At 47.3% G+C, this 13,193-nt stretch overlaps 1 protein-coding gene across 1 annotated transcript in view; it reads right to left on the bottom strand.

The window, feature by feature from the left end:
• ARMC9 (armadillo repeat containing 9) overlaps nt 1–13,193 on the bottom strand; it is a 139,587-nt gene that overhangs the window by 25,133 nt on the left and 101,261 nt on the right. Inside the window, 1 exon segment of the mRNA XM_067027168.1 lies at nt 5,768–5,872. Within this exon segment, the coding sequence (XP_066883269.1) occupies nt 5,768–5,872 (105 nt within the window).

The raw sequence follows: 13,193 nt of genomic DNA, 5'->3' as shown, positions 1-13,193 counted from the left end.
TGGTTGTTTATGCTGCGCTTACTTTTGACTTTTCAGCAATAAGCATGTATTTATTTTGCAATCAGAAGAAAGAATCCCAGAAACAAACTGAAAAAGAAAAGGATTTGGGATCTTTGGGGGTTGGGGATTCTTCCCCCTGCTTGTTTGGTTGTGTTTTCACACATAGGAATATGGACTTTCTCGTTCGTTCCAAGAGACTTTTCAATCCTCGGAGTCAGGCGGAGCAGGAATAACTGGTTGAAAAGTGATTAGAAAAAAAACCCCAAAGTGGAGACAAATTTGAAAAAGGAAAAACTGGAAACTGAGGCCCTTCCTTCTCCGGTTTTGGTTTTCACTGTGAGTAAAACAGGGCCAGCTGCAGGCACCCAAGCTTCTTGCCTGTCTCTGGCGGGCTGGCCCTGCCCCCTGGCCAGCTGCACTCACTTCCCGTGCTGAGGCCCCGTTAACCTTCAGGTCTGCCCACGTGGCAACGTTTCCATGGCCCAGATGCTGGCTTTAGCACCACTGAGGGGTGTAATAAAGATGCAGATTCCTGGGGCCAGGTCCACACGCTCAGACACTCAAGACTGTCTGGAGGCTGGGCCAGAACCCCTGCTTTAACCAGCCCTTTAGGACATCTCCAAACCAGCTTGGCAGAAATGAACTTGTGGAAAGGGAGTGACCAGCATTGACACCAGGCATTCCCCCCTCCAAACTGAGTCTATGCTTAAAAATTGGCCCATAGAGTAATTCTGAATATTTCACAAAGTTGGAGACTCTAAACTTTCAAATACGGAACAGAATTCACTGGAAAATCAACGGTTCTCCCAGAAGGCAGCAGAGCTTAGCGGTAAAGAGCAAGCAGGCTCAGATAACACCTGAGAATGCGCCTCAGCCTCTCAGCCTCAGCTGCCTCATCTGTGACACGCAATACGAGCAGGATTTACCCCATCCTTTGTTGGGAGGATTAAATAAGTGGAATCAGATGTGTGAGGCAGTCAGCACAGGACTTGGCCCAGGACGTGAGCCCAACGAATTTAAGGCAACGCCTGCGACTGTTGTTAAAGGTAACTGAACAATAAGTTTAAACTTCAAAATAAAAACAACAAAACTGAGATCCTACGATAAACATCTACGCTCCTTTACCCAGGGTATTGAAGATATTTAAATCAGGGCACTCTTTTTAGGAAGAACTAAGTGATTATTCGGCACCATATGGATGATTCTAAAAACTTTAGAAATAACCAAGCAAGCAGAAGTTGGCAAGTCATCAAGCTTGACCTGCTGCTGATCACGGCCTGAAGAAGACACACGACAGGGTGCTGTTTTTCACCAGAATTATGAGTGAGCGGATACATTTAATGTGGCCACCACCACTCTCAGGCAAGCCCGGGAAAAGTGGCTTGTTCTGCCCACGCCATCCCTGAGTTTCCTGTGGTCGTCAGCTTCCTCGTGGCCCGGGCTCTGCAGTGCGCAGGCGCTATCTGCTTGAACTTGGGGGGGGGCTGGTGAGGACAGGCCACGAGTGTGGCCTTGCAGGGAGTGGGGTGGCCGTCGATGCCCAGCAAGCGGGGAGCCATGGGTCCAGGCACCCTGGGAAGGGCTCCCCTTCCATCCCCTCGACACCCTGGCGGGCCGCCCTCACTGCACCTCCCGCCTCACCCCCTAACTAGTGTCATGGCTTTCAAATGACTGGTGTGCACGATTACCGCTCCGGGGAATTATGCTAAGGAGGTCTGGGCTGGGGCCTAGACTCTATTTTAACCCCCCTTCGACGGCCAGCTCTGACATCACAGGATGGTACCCGTCAATCCCCTGACCTTCCATCCCCTCATCAGCAGCACAGTTTTACCTGCTTTGTGTCATCTTCTGTAAACTTCTGGAAGATAACAGCTTGAGAAACATTTGCCAGCATTCTGTTGTGTGCGAGGCAGGTGGCACAGGTTCAACGAAACATTTTTGAATACAAGTTCCCAAAAGTCAACAGCTTTCCACCGATCTCGAAAAATCTACAACCTACCTAGTACACCAGAATGGGAGGCGTGAATCGTGATTTGGGGGGTGCACATTCCCTAGTGAAATGCAACGCCTTCTCTCTCTGGCAGGTTCCCTCGTTTGACACAAGCAGTTAGCCGGTATGAGCGCACGACCCCCGTGTGAACCACCAGAGCCGAAGGTGGGCGGGTGAGGTGAGCTTAGGGCGCTGGCCGGCTGTCAATTTCACATCAAGACTGCGTGACTGAGGGCAGCCGAGGAGTCTAACGAACAAAGACAGCAAAATGGGCAGGTGTGCCTATAACCTCAGCGAGTCCTGCTCAACACTAAGTTTTCTAATAAAACTTTAAAGTGCTTCCACATGAGATCCTATGTGGACCTGGTCTAGTGGGTCGAATGGTGGCCCCCCACAGATCTGTCCATGTACTGACCCTGGGAGCCTGTGAACGTGGCCTGATTTGGATAAACAGTCTTTGCAGATGTAGTTACGTTAGAGATCTTGACATTGAAGAGATCATCCTAGATTATCCTAAATCTGGTGAAGAGTGTCATAAGAGACAAGAGAGCACAAAGAGAAGAGGAGAAGGAGGCAGAGTCTGGAGTTCCACAGCCACAAGCCAAGGAGGGTCTGCAGCTGCCAGAAGGTGCAAGACCAAGAAAGATTCTCCCCTAGAGCCTTCGCAGGGAGTGTGGTTGTGCTGATAACTTGATTGTGGACTCCTGGCCCCCAGAACAGGGGGAGAACACATTTCTGTGGTTTTAAGCCATCCAGTTTATGGTAATTTGTTACTGCAGCCCTAGGAGACGAATAACCTTGGTCTTCACCTCCCCATAACGAACTCTTCCTGTACTGCATTCTTAGCACTCACACTGCCACCGAAAAGTAACTGACACCAGTGAGATAAACGAGCACGTGTAGAACTTTTCTAAATATCTCCTTCTGGTAAAAGAACAGCACCGATGCACTAAGGAGATTTAGAACTGCAGGCTATGGTAAAATGACACCATTTCTGGAGGCCATTAAGCTGGATTATTGGTTGATTTGAAAGCTCTGCCCCTTTGTGCCTCACCAAACTGCAAGATTAAACTGGTAGTTCCAGCATGTTCGGTGTCTTGTTTTCGTTGTTGCTGTTAAAAATCTTCCCCAGGGCTTCCCCGGTGGCGCAGTGGTTGAGAGTCCGCCTGCCGATGCAGGGGACGCGGGTTTGTGCCCCGGTCTGGAAAGATCCCACATGCCGCGGAGCGGCTGGGCCCGTGAGCCATGGCCGCTGAGCCTGCGCGTCGGGAGCCTGTGCTCCGCAATGGGAGGGGCCACAACACGTACCGCAAAAAAAAAAAAAAAAAAAATCTTCACCATATCAAAATAAGATCTCACCTGTGGCATTTCACTGTGCAGAGGTGCTACAAGCTATTTAGCAGAGGGGCTGTACTGGGGTTTCTGTCTGAACATCCTTGCTGACCCTAGTGTGCTTGTGCAGTGGTGTCTGTGGGAAAGTCCCAGCATCTCAGGGCTGAGTTCTCGACAGCCTCGCCACCATCCTCCAGAGAAGCCCCACCAACTTGCCTTGTTTTCCTCACCACCTGCCCATGAAGCATGAGAATCTTGCTTTTAAAAATGCACGTCCAGGGCTTCGCTGGTGGCGCAGTGGTTAAGAATCCGCCTGTCAGTGCAGGGGACACGGGTTTGAGCCCTGGTCCGGGAAGATCCCACACACCGCGGAGCAACTAAGCCCGTGCGTCACAACTACTGAGCCCGCGCTCTAGAGCCCGTGAACCACAACTACTGAGCCAGTGTGCCACAACTACTGAAGCCCGCACGCCTAGAGCCCGTGCTCCGCAACAAGAGAAGCCACCGCGGTGAGAAGCCCGCGCACCATAACGAAGAGTCGCCCCCGCTAGCCGCAACTAGAGAAAGCCTGCGCGCAGCAACGAAGACCCAACACAGACAAAAAGAAACAAAATAAAAAATAAATAAATTGAAAAAAAAAATGCACGTCCTGTCCAATGGAGCTCAGTCCTTCCCTAACAAAGCCGGCGTTCTTCCAAAGGGAAGCAAAGGCCTAGTCAGGGCTCAAGACTTCCGTCAGCAGTTTGGAACCCGGATGGCCTCACTGCCGTCCCTTCTCAAGCACCTTCCTCCCCACCTGACTTAACGTAATGGAGCCTCCACAGTCAGTTAGGTTCCTTTGATCTCTGAGTTGTTTCTAGGGGCAGTGGCGGGCTATAGGCACTTGGCCATGACTGGGGGCCGGTGGTCACCCAGCCTCCGAAGTCACCTCCCTTTAACTCTTGCCCCCTACGGTCTATTCTCCACAAAGCAGCCAGAGTGAAAATAGAAGTTAATATAGTAAAACGTAAGTCAGACTGAGTACTCCCCCGCTCTGCGCCCTCCAACAACTTCCCAGCTCATGCAGAGGAAACTCCAGAACCCTCGCCGACAACGTCCCCACGACTGGGCCCTTGGCTGTCCTCCAAGTTCAAGTTCTGCCAGCATATACTGACTCCAGCCTGGGGCCCCTGGAAGCTCCTTGAACAATGTGGAAGACCAGGCCCAGGTGACCAGGGAGACCAGTGCCCAGGGTGAGGTGATGAGGGCCTGGACGGGGCAGCAATGGGAGGGCACAGGGGCTTTCTGCTTCCACCTGCCCCTGAAAGGCTCACGCCACCTGCACCCGCCACCTTTTTCCCTCCCAAGTCACTGTCTTTGCTTCGATTGTTGCGCGTCTGGTTCCCCGGCTCCAACACCGACCTGCCCAGCCTGAGGAGGTTTCAGGGTCCATGTAACTGACCCAGTCGACCACCAGCTTCGAAGTTCCAGGAGCTCCTTTTAATGCCAGCGGCCTTCGCTCCTATGTGCTCAGCCGTCTGTCACGGGGCTTCAGCCTGAACCGGCCTCACCCTGTGCAATGGCTCCTCCCTTAGACACCGCACCCTGCAGCGTCCCACCCCCCACCCCCCGCTCACCCACGTGTTCTCTGATCAAGGCTCCACGAGACACCGGGGCCCTCGCCGCCGCCGTCCTCTCCCAGCCAGTGGGCAGCCCCCCTGACGCACGCCCTTCCCTGTCTAGCCGGTGGGTGGTAGCAAGGCGTTCCCGGAGCATCGGGGTCGTCGGGGAGTTCAGATCATGGCCCCTCACAGACATGTGACTCCACAGGCCTCTTGGTGCTTTGCCTGACGGCTCAGCCCATCCGGAAACACCCCTCCCTCCTGGTTTCCGTGGCGCTGCTTTCTCCTGGCTCTCCTCAAGCCTCTCTGACTGTCCACTCTCTGTCCTTCTCAGGGGCCCGTCTTCCTTCTCCTGCGCCTGACAGGCTGGCTCGCCCCCTGCCCTCGGCCCCACCCTCCATCCCTCTCCACCCTCCGCCTCCCTCAGCGGGCGACCTCACCTGCTCGGGTGGCCCCGGCCATCCCCTGTGTGCTGACGGCTGACGATCCCGCGGCAGTCTTCCCTTCCCACGGACACGGCACAGGAAAACCAAGACGCCGGACGGGTAGATGTTCGCTACTACGGATGGGCTTTGCCCTCAGACGTTACGAAGGCTCTGGAGTGTGCCTTTTACTTATACTCTAACCGCCTTCTGTTCCCCAGCGGCTCTGTTTAGGACAGTAACTAGGGCCGCGGGGCACTGCAGGGCCCCTGGAAGCAAGCTGGCTAACACATATTTCTCATAAACACAGTATCGTAACAGACCAAACCAAACCCTTCTGTGTTACCGCAAATGCTAAGTCCATCAATGGTCCGTCTCTCCTTACTATTTCGGGGTTCCCATCCCCGTCACACGGGACTTACTCCCAAGTACTCCGTGGTCAGCAGCTTCTCGCCCGAGAGCTCTCCAAGCTGGGGCTGGATCAGCTCATCTTTGTCCAGATCGGCTTCCATCGTGTCATGGTCCTCCTGTTTCAAAGGAGACACGGGGTGAGTGCTCCGGACCCCTCCCTCGCTGCAAGTGGTGGCCTAGCAGGGATGGAGAACTCCCACCCCTGTCCTGCAGTGACAAAGAGTCTCCTCCCCCGCTCCCCGGGGTGCCAACAGAGGCCAACTGCAGAACCCGGACTTCTACTCACACCTAACAGTAATGAGGAGGAGCCCCTGCTCCTCTGCCACAGCAGTGTCCGAAGAGAAGGTTTAAAATAAGACAAAAGTTTCATAACATAGTATCCAAAATATCTGGATTTCAATAAAAAATCATTCATCATACCAGGAACCAGTGTGCTCTCAAACTGAATTAAGAGACAATCAAGAGATGCCAACAGCAAGATACAGAGATGCTAGAATTGTCTGAAAAAATTTTAAAGCAACCATCATAAAAAGGCTTCAATGAGCAATCACAAACATTCTTGAAACAAATTAAAAAAACAAGAAGTCTCAAGAACATAGAAAAGTAAACCCAAAGCAAACAAAAGGAAGGCAATAATAAAGAGAAAAGCAGATATCGATGAAGAGGAAAACAGAAAAACAGCAGAGAAAATTGGTAAAACTAAAAGCTGATTCTTTGAAAAGATTAATGAAATCGTCAAACCTGTAGCAAGACTGACAAAGAAAAAGAAGACACAAATTACCGATATTAAGAATGAAACAGGAGATATCACTACAGACCTGCAGACATCTAAAGGATAATAGGTCCATACCAAGTTAATCATCACACTTTTGCCACCTATATACTTCTAAATTTCTTCTTTTCTACTTGCCACTGTCTTCTCTTAGGCCCTTGTCACTTTTTGTTCTTCTTCACTGTTTGAAAAGATATATTAGTTCAAGTTTTTCTTAACAAATAATGAACAATTAAATTATATAATACATGAGAGCTAACTTGGTGGGGCTTCCACTGGCCAAATGGGGACAATGTGAGCATGAAAATAAATGTGGATAGTAAGGGATTATCAGGTAGAAATCCACACAGGTAGAGTTCACACTTATATAAATAAAAGATTTTAAGAAAATGAAAAAAAAAAAAAGGATAACAGGGATTACTATGAGCAACCGTACATAAATTTGACAACTTAGATAAAAAACACGGGCTTCCCTGGTGGCGCAGTGGTTGAGAGTCCGCCTGCCGATGCAGGGGACACGGGTTCGTGCCCTGGTCCGGGAGGATCCCACATGCCGCGGAGCGGCTGGGCCCGTGAGCCATGGCCGCTGAGCCTGCGCGTCCGGAGCCTGTGCTCCGCAACGGGAGAGGCCACAACAGTGAGAGGCCCGCATATTGCAAAAAAAAAAAAAAACAAAAAAAACACAAAGCCTCTCAGAGGACTTGAATAATCCTATAATTATTAAGAAAATTGAATTCCTAATTTAAAAATTCCCCCAGAGAAGTCTCCAGGCCCACATGGTTTCACTGCAGAATTCTACCAAACTTTTTAAAAAGTTAACACCAATTCTACACTATGTCCTCCAAAAACGGAAGAGGAAGAAATAAGTCCTAATTCATTTTATGAAGCTGGTATTACCCTGGTACCAAAACCAGACAATGATAGTACTTTTATAAAAAGAATACAGACAAATATCCATCATAAATAAAGATGCAAAAATCCTTAACAACCAAGTTAAAGGAAAACGAAAAAAAATCCTTAACAAAATATAGGCAAATAGAATAGACCGATAGATCAATATGCTAAAAAAATTATATACAATGACCAAGTGGTGTTTGTTCTAGTGATGCAAGTCTGGTTCAGTATTTAAAATTTAATCATTGTAATCCACAAGATTAACAGGCTTATGAAGAAAAAAAAATCACATGATTATATTGACGGATGAAGAAAAAGCATGGCAAAATTCAATATCCATTCATGACCAAAAACTCAGAAGAATAGGAATGGGGGGTACTTGATAAAGAACATCTATAGAAAACCTGTATTTAACATTATACTTAATGGTGAAAGACTGGATGCCTTCCCCCTAAGACTGGGAACAAGGAAAGGATTTCTACTCTCACCATTCTTAGTGTTGTAAGTTCTAGACAGAGCAAGAAGGCAAAAAAGGAAATAGGAAGCGTACACATCAGAAAGGAAGAAATAGAATTGTCTTTATTTGCAGATGACATGATTGTCTATGTAGAAAATCCCAAGGAATTGACCTCCCAAAACTCGAAGAACTAGTAAGTGAGTTCAGCAAGGTCACAGGATATAAGATAAACGTACAAAAATCAATTTCTACATACTAGTCTTAAATTAAGACTCTGATTAAAAATACAATATAATTTACAATTGCTTATACACACACAAAAAAAAATAAAATAAGAAATACTTAGGTGTAAATCTAACAAAACACATATAGGACTTGTATGCTGAGAACTACAAAACACTAAAGAAAGAAATCAAAGGAGGTCTAAATAAATGGAAAGACATTAACTTGTTCATGAATTAGAAACCCAACATAGTTAAAATGTCAATTCTCCCCAAGTTGATATACAAGTTTAATGTAATTTCTATAAAAATCCCAGCAAGATTTTTCTGTAGAATGGGTACAAGAGTACTCTAAAATTTATATGGAAGGGGCAAAGGAACTAGAATAGCTAAGACAATTTTGAAAAAGAAGAATAAAGTGGGAGGAATCAGCCCACCTGATTTCAAGACTTATTATTGTAGGCAAAGAATGTCGTCTGCCATTTCAGCAAACAAAGGATGCTGTGGCCATAAAGTCATCAGCCACTGCAGCCACCCCTGCTGGTGCACCCTGAGGGGAATTCAGGATGGAAAAAAACAGGGTACTGGCCCTAGATAGTTAAGATGAATATCAAAACGGTAATTTCAACGAGTCCAGGCTCTTGCATCTTCCTATACACTGAAAAGCACTAAAATCATTAACTTGAGATGTCCGTTTGTTTGGTTTTTTTTTGTGATTAGTAGTAATCTTTTGATGTTCGACTACATTCTCCTCCCCAGCAAAAGCTCCTATTATATCCAGTGCCTCCCTTACCTCTTTGGAACAGTCCCTCAGAGCTGTCTGAGAGGCTGTCTCCCAGGCTACAGTCCTCAGTAAAGCCTCCGAATAAAACATAACACTCAACTTTTAGGTTGTGCGCTTTTTTCCCAGTTGACATTATATAGCTACTAGAATCAAGACTATGTGGTATTGGCAGAGGGAGAGAGATATAGATCAACTGGACAAAACAGACCTACACAAATACGCCCAACTGGTTTTTGACAAAGGTGCAAAAAGTAGTTCAACAGAGGAAGGAAAGTCTTTTCAACAAGTGGAGCTGCCCCAAGATTCAATAATGAAAATTTTGCATTATTGGCTAGATTGCTGCAAACTGGAACAGATCCCTCGGTGTGAAAAAGTAAATTATCATTGGGGAAACTTTTAAAATCTAAAATTATCATAAAATATCTTAATACTAGAGAAGGGAAAATATTCTATATGGGAGATAGTAGAGCACATAGGCTAGAAACATGGGCTCTGATGATCATCTGCCATTGGACTCTGTACAGTTTATTCCATCTACCTTTCCGTTTCCTTATCTATAAAATCATGGTACTAATAGAATCTAACTCACAGGACACTTCTGAGAACTGTACATTAGAAAAGTGCCAGATACACTGTAAATGACTAATAAATGCCAGCCATTGTTACTCAAACAAACAAACAAACAAAAACAAGTGGTGCTGGGGCAACTGGACATGCACGCGAAAAAAAAAAGAACCTTAATTCTCACACCTTATATAAAAATTAACTCAGAATGGACCATGGACTTAAATGTAAAGCTATCAAATTGTTAGAAAAAAATAGGAGAAAATCTTCAGGACCCATGGCAAGGCAAAGCATTCTTATACTTGATACCAAGAGTACAATCCATAAAAAGGAAAATTTGATAAATTGGATTTTTATTGAAAATTTAAAAACTTTTGCTCTGTGAAAGACCCTGTTAAGAGGACAAAAAGAAAAGCTATAGACTGACAGCAAACATTTGGAAACCACAAATCTGACAAAGGACTAGTATCTAGATATATAAAATATAGAAAGAATACTCAAAACTCAACAGTAAAACCCCCAAACAATCCAATTAGAAAATGGGCAAAAATATGAAGAGACACTTCACTAAAGAGGACATGTGGATGACAGATAAGCACATTAAGATGTTCAACATCACGAGCCACTAGGAAAATGCCAATTAAAACCACAGTGAGTCACTCCACACTTATCAGAATGGCTAAGTTAAAAAACAGTAATAACATCAAATGCTGGTGAGGATGCAGAGAAAGTAGATCACACATACGTTGCTAGTGGGAACACAGAACTGGTACAGCCACTCTGGAAAACAGCTTGGCAGTTTCTTAACAAGCTAAACATGGAACTACATATGACCCAATAATTATGCTCATAGGCATTTATCCCAGAGAAATGGAAACTTATTGTCATGCAAAAATCTGTACGTGAATGTTCGTAGCAGCTTTATTTGTAATAACCAAAAACTGGGAACAACAGATGTCCTTCCACAGGAGAATGTTAAACAAACTGTGGTCCAGCCACACCATGAACTATTTTTTTTTAAATTTATGTATTTATTTATTTTTATTTTATTTATTTATTTATTTATTTATTTATTTAATTTTATTTCTTTTTATTTTTATTGGGTCTTCGTTGCTGCGTGCAGGCTTTCTTTAGTTGTGGCGAGCGGGGGCTACTCTTCCCTGCGGTGCGTGAGCTTCTTGTTGCAGTGCCTTCTCTTGTTGCGGAGCACGGGCTCTAGGTGCTCGGGCTTCTGTAGTTGTGGCACGCGGGCTCAGCAGTTGTGGCGCACGGGCTTAGTTGTCCCGCGGCATGTGGGATCTTCCTGGACCAGGGCTCGAACCCATGTCCCCTGCACTGGCAGGCGGATTCTTAACCACTGCGCCACCAGGGGAGCCCCACACCATGAACTATGGACACACAGGGGCCTGGATGAATCTCCAGTGAAATACACTGTGTGAAAAAAGCCAATCCTCAGTGGTTACATACTATATCATTTCACTTGTACAACGTTCTTGAAACGACAAAACTATGGAAATGGAGAACAGATTAGTGGTTGCCAGATTTTAAGGAGGAAATGGGAGTTGTGGCTGTAAAGGGACCCTGTGGAAATGGAAAGCTTCTGGCTCTTGAATGCGTCGGTGTTAATACCCTGGTTGTTGTTATGCTGTAGCTTTACAAGATGCCACCAGTGGCTGGAATTGGGTAAAGGGTACACAAGACTCTTCTCTATTGTTATGTCAATCTATAATTATCTCAAAATAAAAAGTTTTCAAATACACAAAAAGAGAGGAGTTAAAAACAAAATAATAGCACATATGAGCTGTCCCGAGTCTGTGTCTAATCAAATGCCAGCTGAACGACGTACATGGTACCGGGGAAGCTGCAGTGCTCTTTCCCACTCCCTGCTAGGATTTCGGAGATTACACTGTCCTTTGCAGGTTAAATTATAAAGATCAGTACGAAACAGACCAGATTGTCACCTGACTGAGGTAGAAACTAAGGAAAGAATGTGTCCGTGTGAAGGGAGCTGGCCTGCTGTGAAGTGAGATGGCAGGAAGGAGGGGCCCTGGAGGAGATGCCCGCCCAGGGCCCGTCCAGTCTCAGGGCAGAGGGGGTGCCCCAGGCCTGCACGCCTGGGTGACAAGCGTCCCTGAGATTATCTCACCAATCCTTCTCCTGATTCCTCACCCACTCAACCACATGTGATTTGCTTCCTCTAAACTTGCCAACAGGAAGAGAAAGCAAACGTAAGTACCTGTCCTTGTTTTCAAACGAACTTCCAGCCATTTTGGATGCCCCAGTCTTTTGTGAATTTGGTTTATCTGAGTCAGTTTCCAGGGGATGCGAAGGCCCAAATTCCCGTGAGAACTGCCTCTGGGTAGAGCTGTTCCGGGGCGCAGCCCTGTCTCCCAGGCTTTCTTCACCACCCGGTCAGTGCCATCTGCCACCACTAGATGCTGTCACCCCAGGATGGGCTTTCTTAGGAAAAGGGGATTCGACTTATTCTGGGTGGCCCCCAAAGCAGACCAGAGCCAGCAGACCGAGAGGCATGTTCCAGTCCAACCCCCAGCTTTTCCTAACCCTCCGTGCTGTCTTATCCACGGCAGGGGCTGCTGCGGAGACCCTGCTCCCTCCAGCTTACATTTGAGCGCTTAATTGATGCTCTGTGACCGCAGAACCATGGAGGAATCCACCTTACATTTCCCCAGCACTTCACCTTAATCCTCACAGTGACTCCGTGTGGGTTCCTTTGATTACGCCTACTTCGTCTGATGTGGAGTGTGAGCTGGAGAGAAGTGACGGGTCCACAGTGAGAGCCTGACCTGGAGGCAGGAGTCTGCACTTCAACCTTGGGCCAGCCCCCGTGTGCCCAGATCTTTCTGACTCAGCCACCTGGGGTCCCTCAGAGAAGCCAGTCTCTGAGGAGGCACAGGCTGGACTGACCGGGTCCTCTGGGGCCCGAGGGTCCTCAGTGCCCGGTGGGGATTGAGCTCAACGGGGCAGAGAGAGGGGAGAGGAGGCCCGCGGCACCGTTCCGGACCGCCCCCCCCCACCCCGCCATCTCGTCCTCTCTCTTCCTGTCCCATCTAATCACTGACGGAGAGTCCACTCTTGTCCTGCCTGGAACACCAGGTTCATGGGTGTCCAGCCTCTGGTCCTGACTCATTCTCCATGCAAGGGCTGCTGCCTTCTTCTCCCGCGGCCTCACCTGAGTTGGCAGCTCTGCCGAGCGCGTGTGAACACGCCATCCTGAAATTTCACTCGGGGTTCCTTAAAGGTAATGCTATACGAGGCCCTACCTGAGGTCAGGTCTGGGACAGCCGGGTAAGATTTACGCTGCTGCCTTGGCTTAGAGTTTAGCTTACTACAATACCAGCACCTTAGCGATCAAATAGTGTGTACATTATATGATTATTTTAGGAAAATGACTGCTCTTTGTGGACAAAAGCACTGGGCTGTGTGGTCAGAGTGAGTGGCCAAGCGCTCTGGGCAGCGGGGTAGTATTTCATCTCTTTCCTAGGGAGCCGAGCTTTGGAGGCACCTGCTGGAAACGGGCATATGGATCACAGTTTCACAGACGTATTGGTCATACACCGCTTCCCTGCCAGGATGAGATATGAAACCTTAAGAAACAAAACAAATGCCCACATTCCGTTTCAATGAAAAATAAAAGGTCAATGGCTAACCTTAGTCAACGCTCACAAAAGTACTTCTTTGCTCTGGACAACGAGTACATATGTAAGACATTCACTTGCAAATATAC

Source organism: Kogia breviceps, chromosome 2 (assembly GCF_026419965.1).
Source record: "Kogia breviceps isolate mKogBre1 chromosome 2, mKogBre1 haplotype 1, whole genome shotgun sequence".
NCBI lineage: Eukaryota > Metazoa > Chordata > Mammalia > Artiodactyla > Physeteridae > Kogia > Kogia breviceps.
Note: the sequence above shows the minus strand (reverse complement) of the source record. Positions and strands in the feature narration are given on the sequence as shown.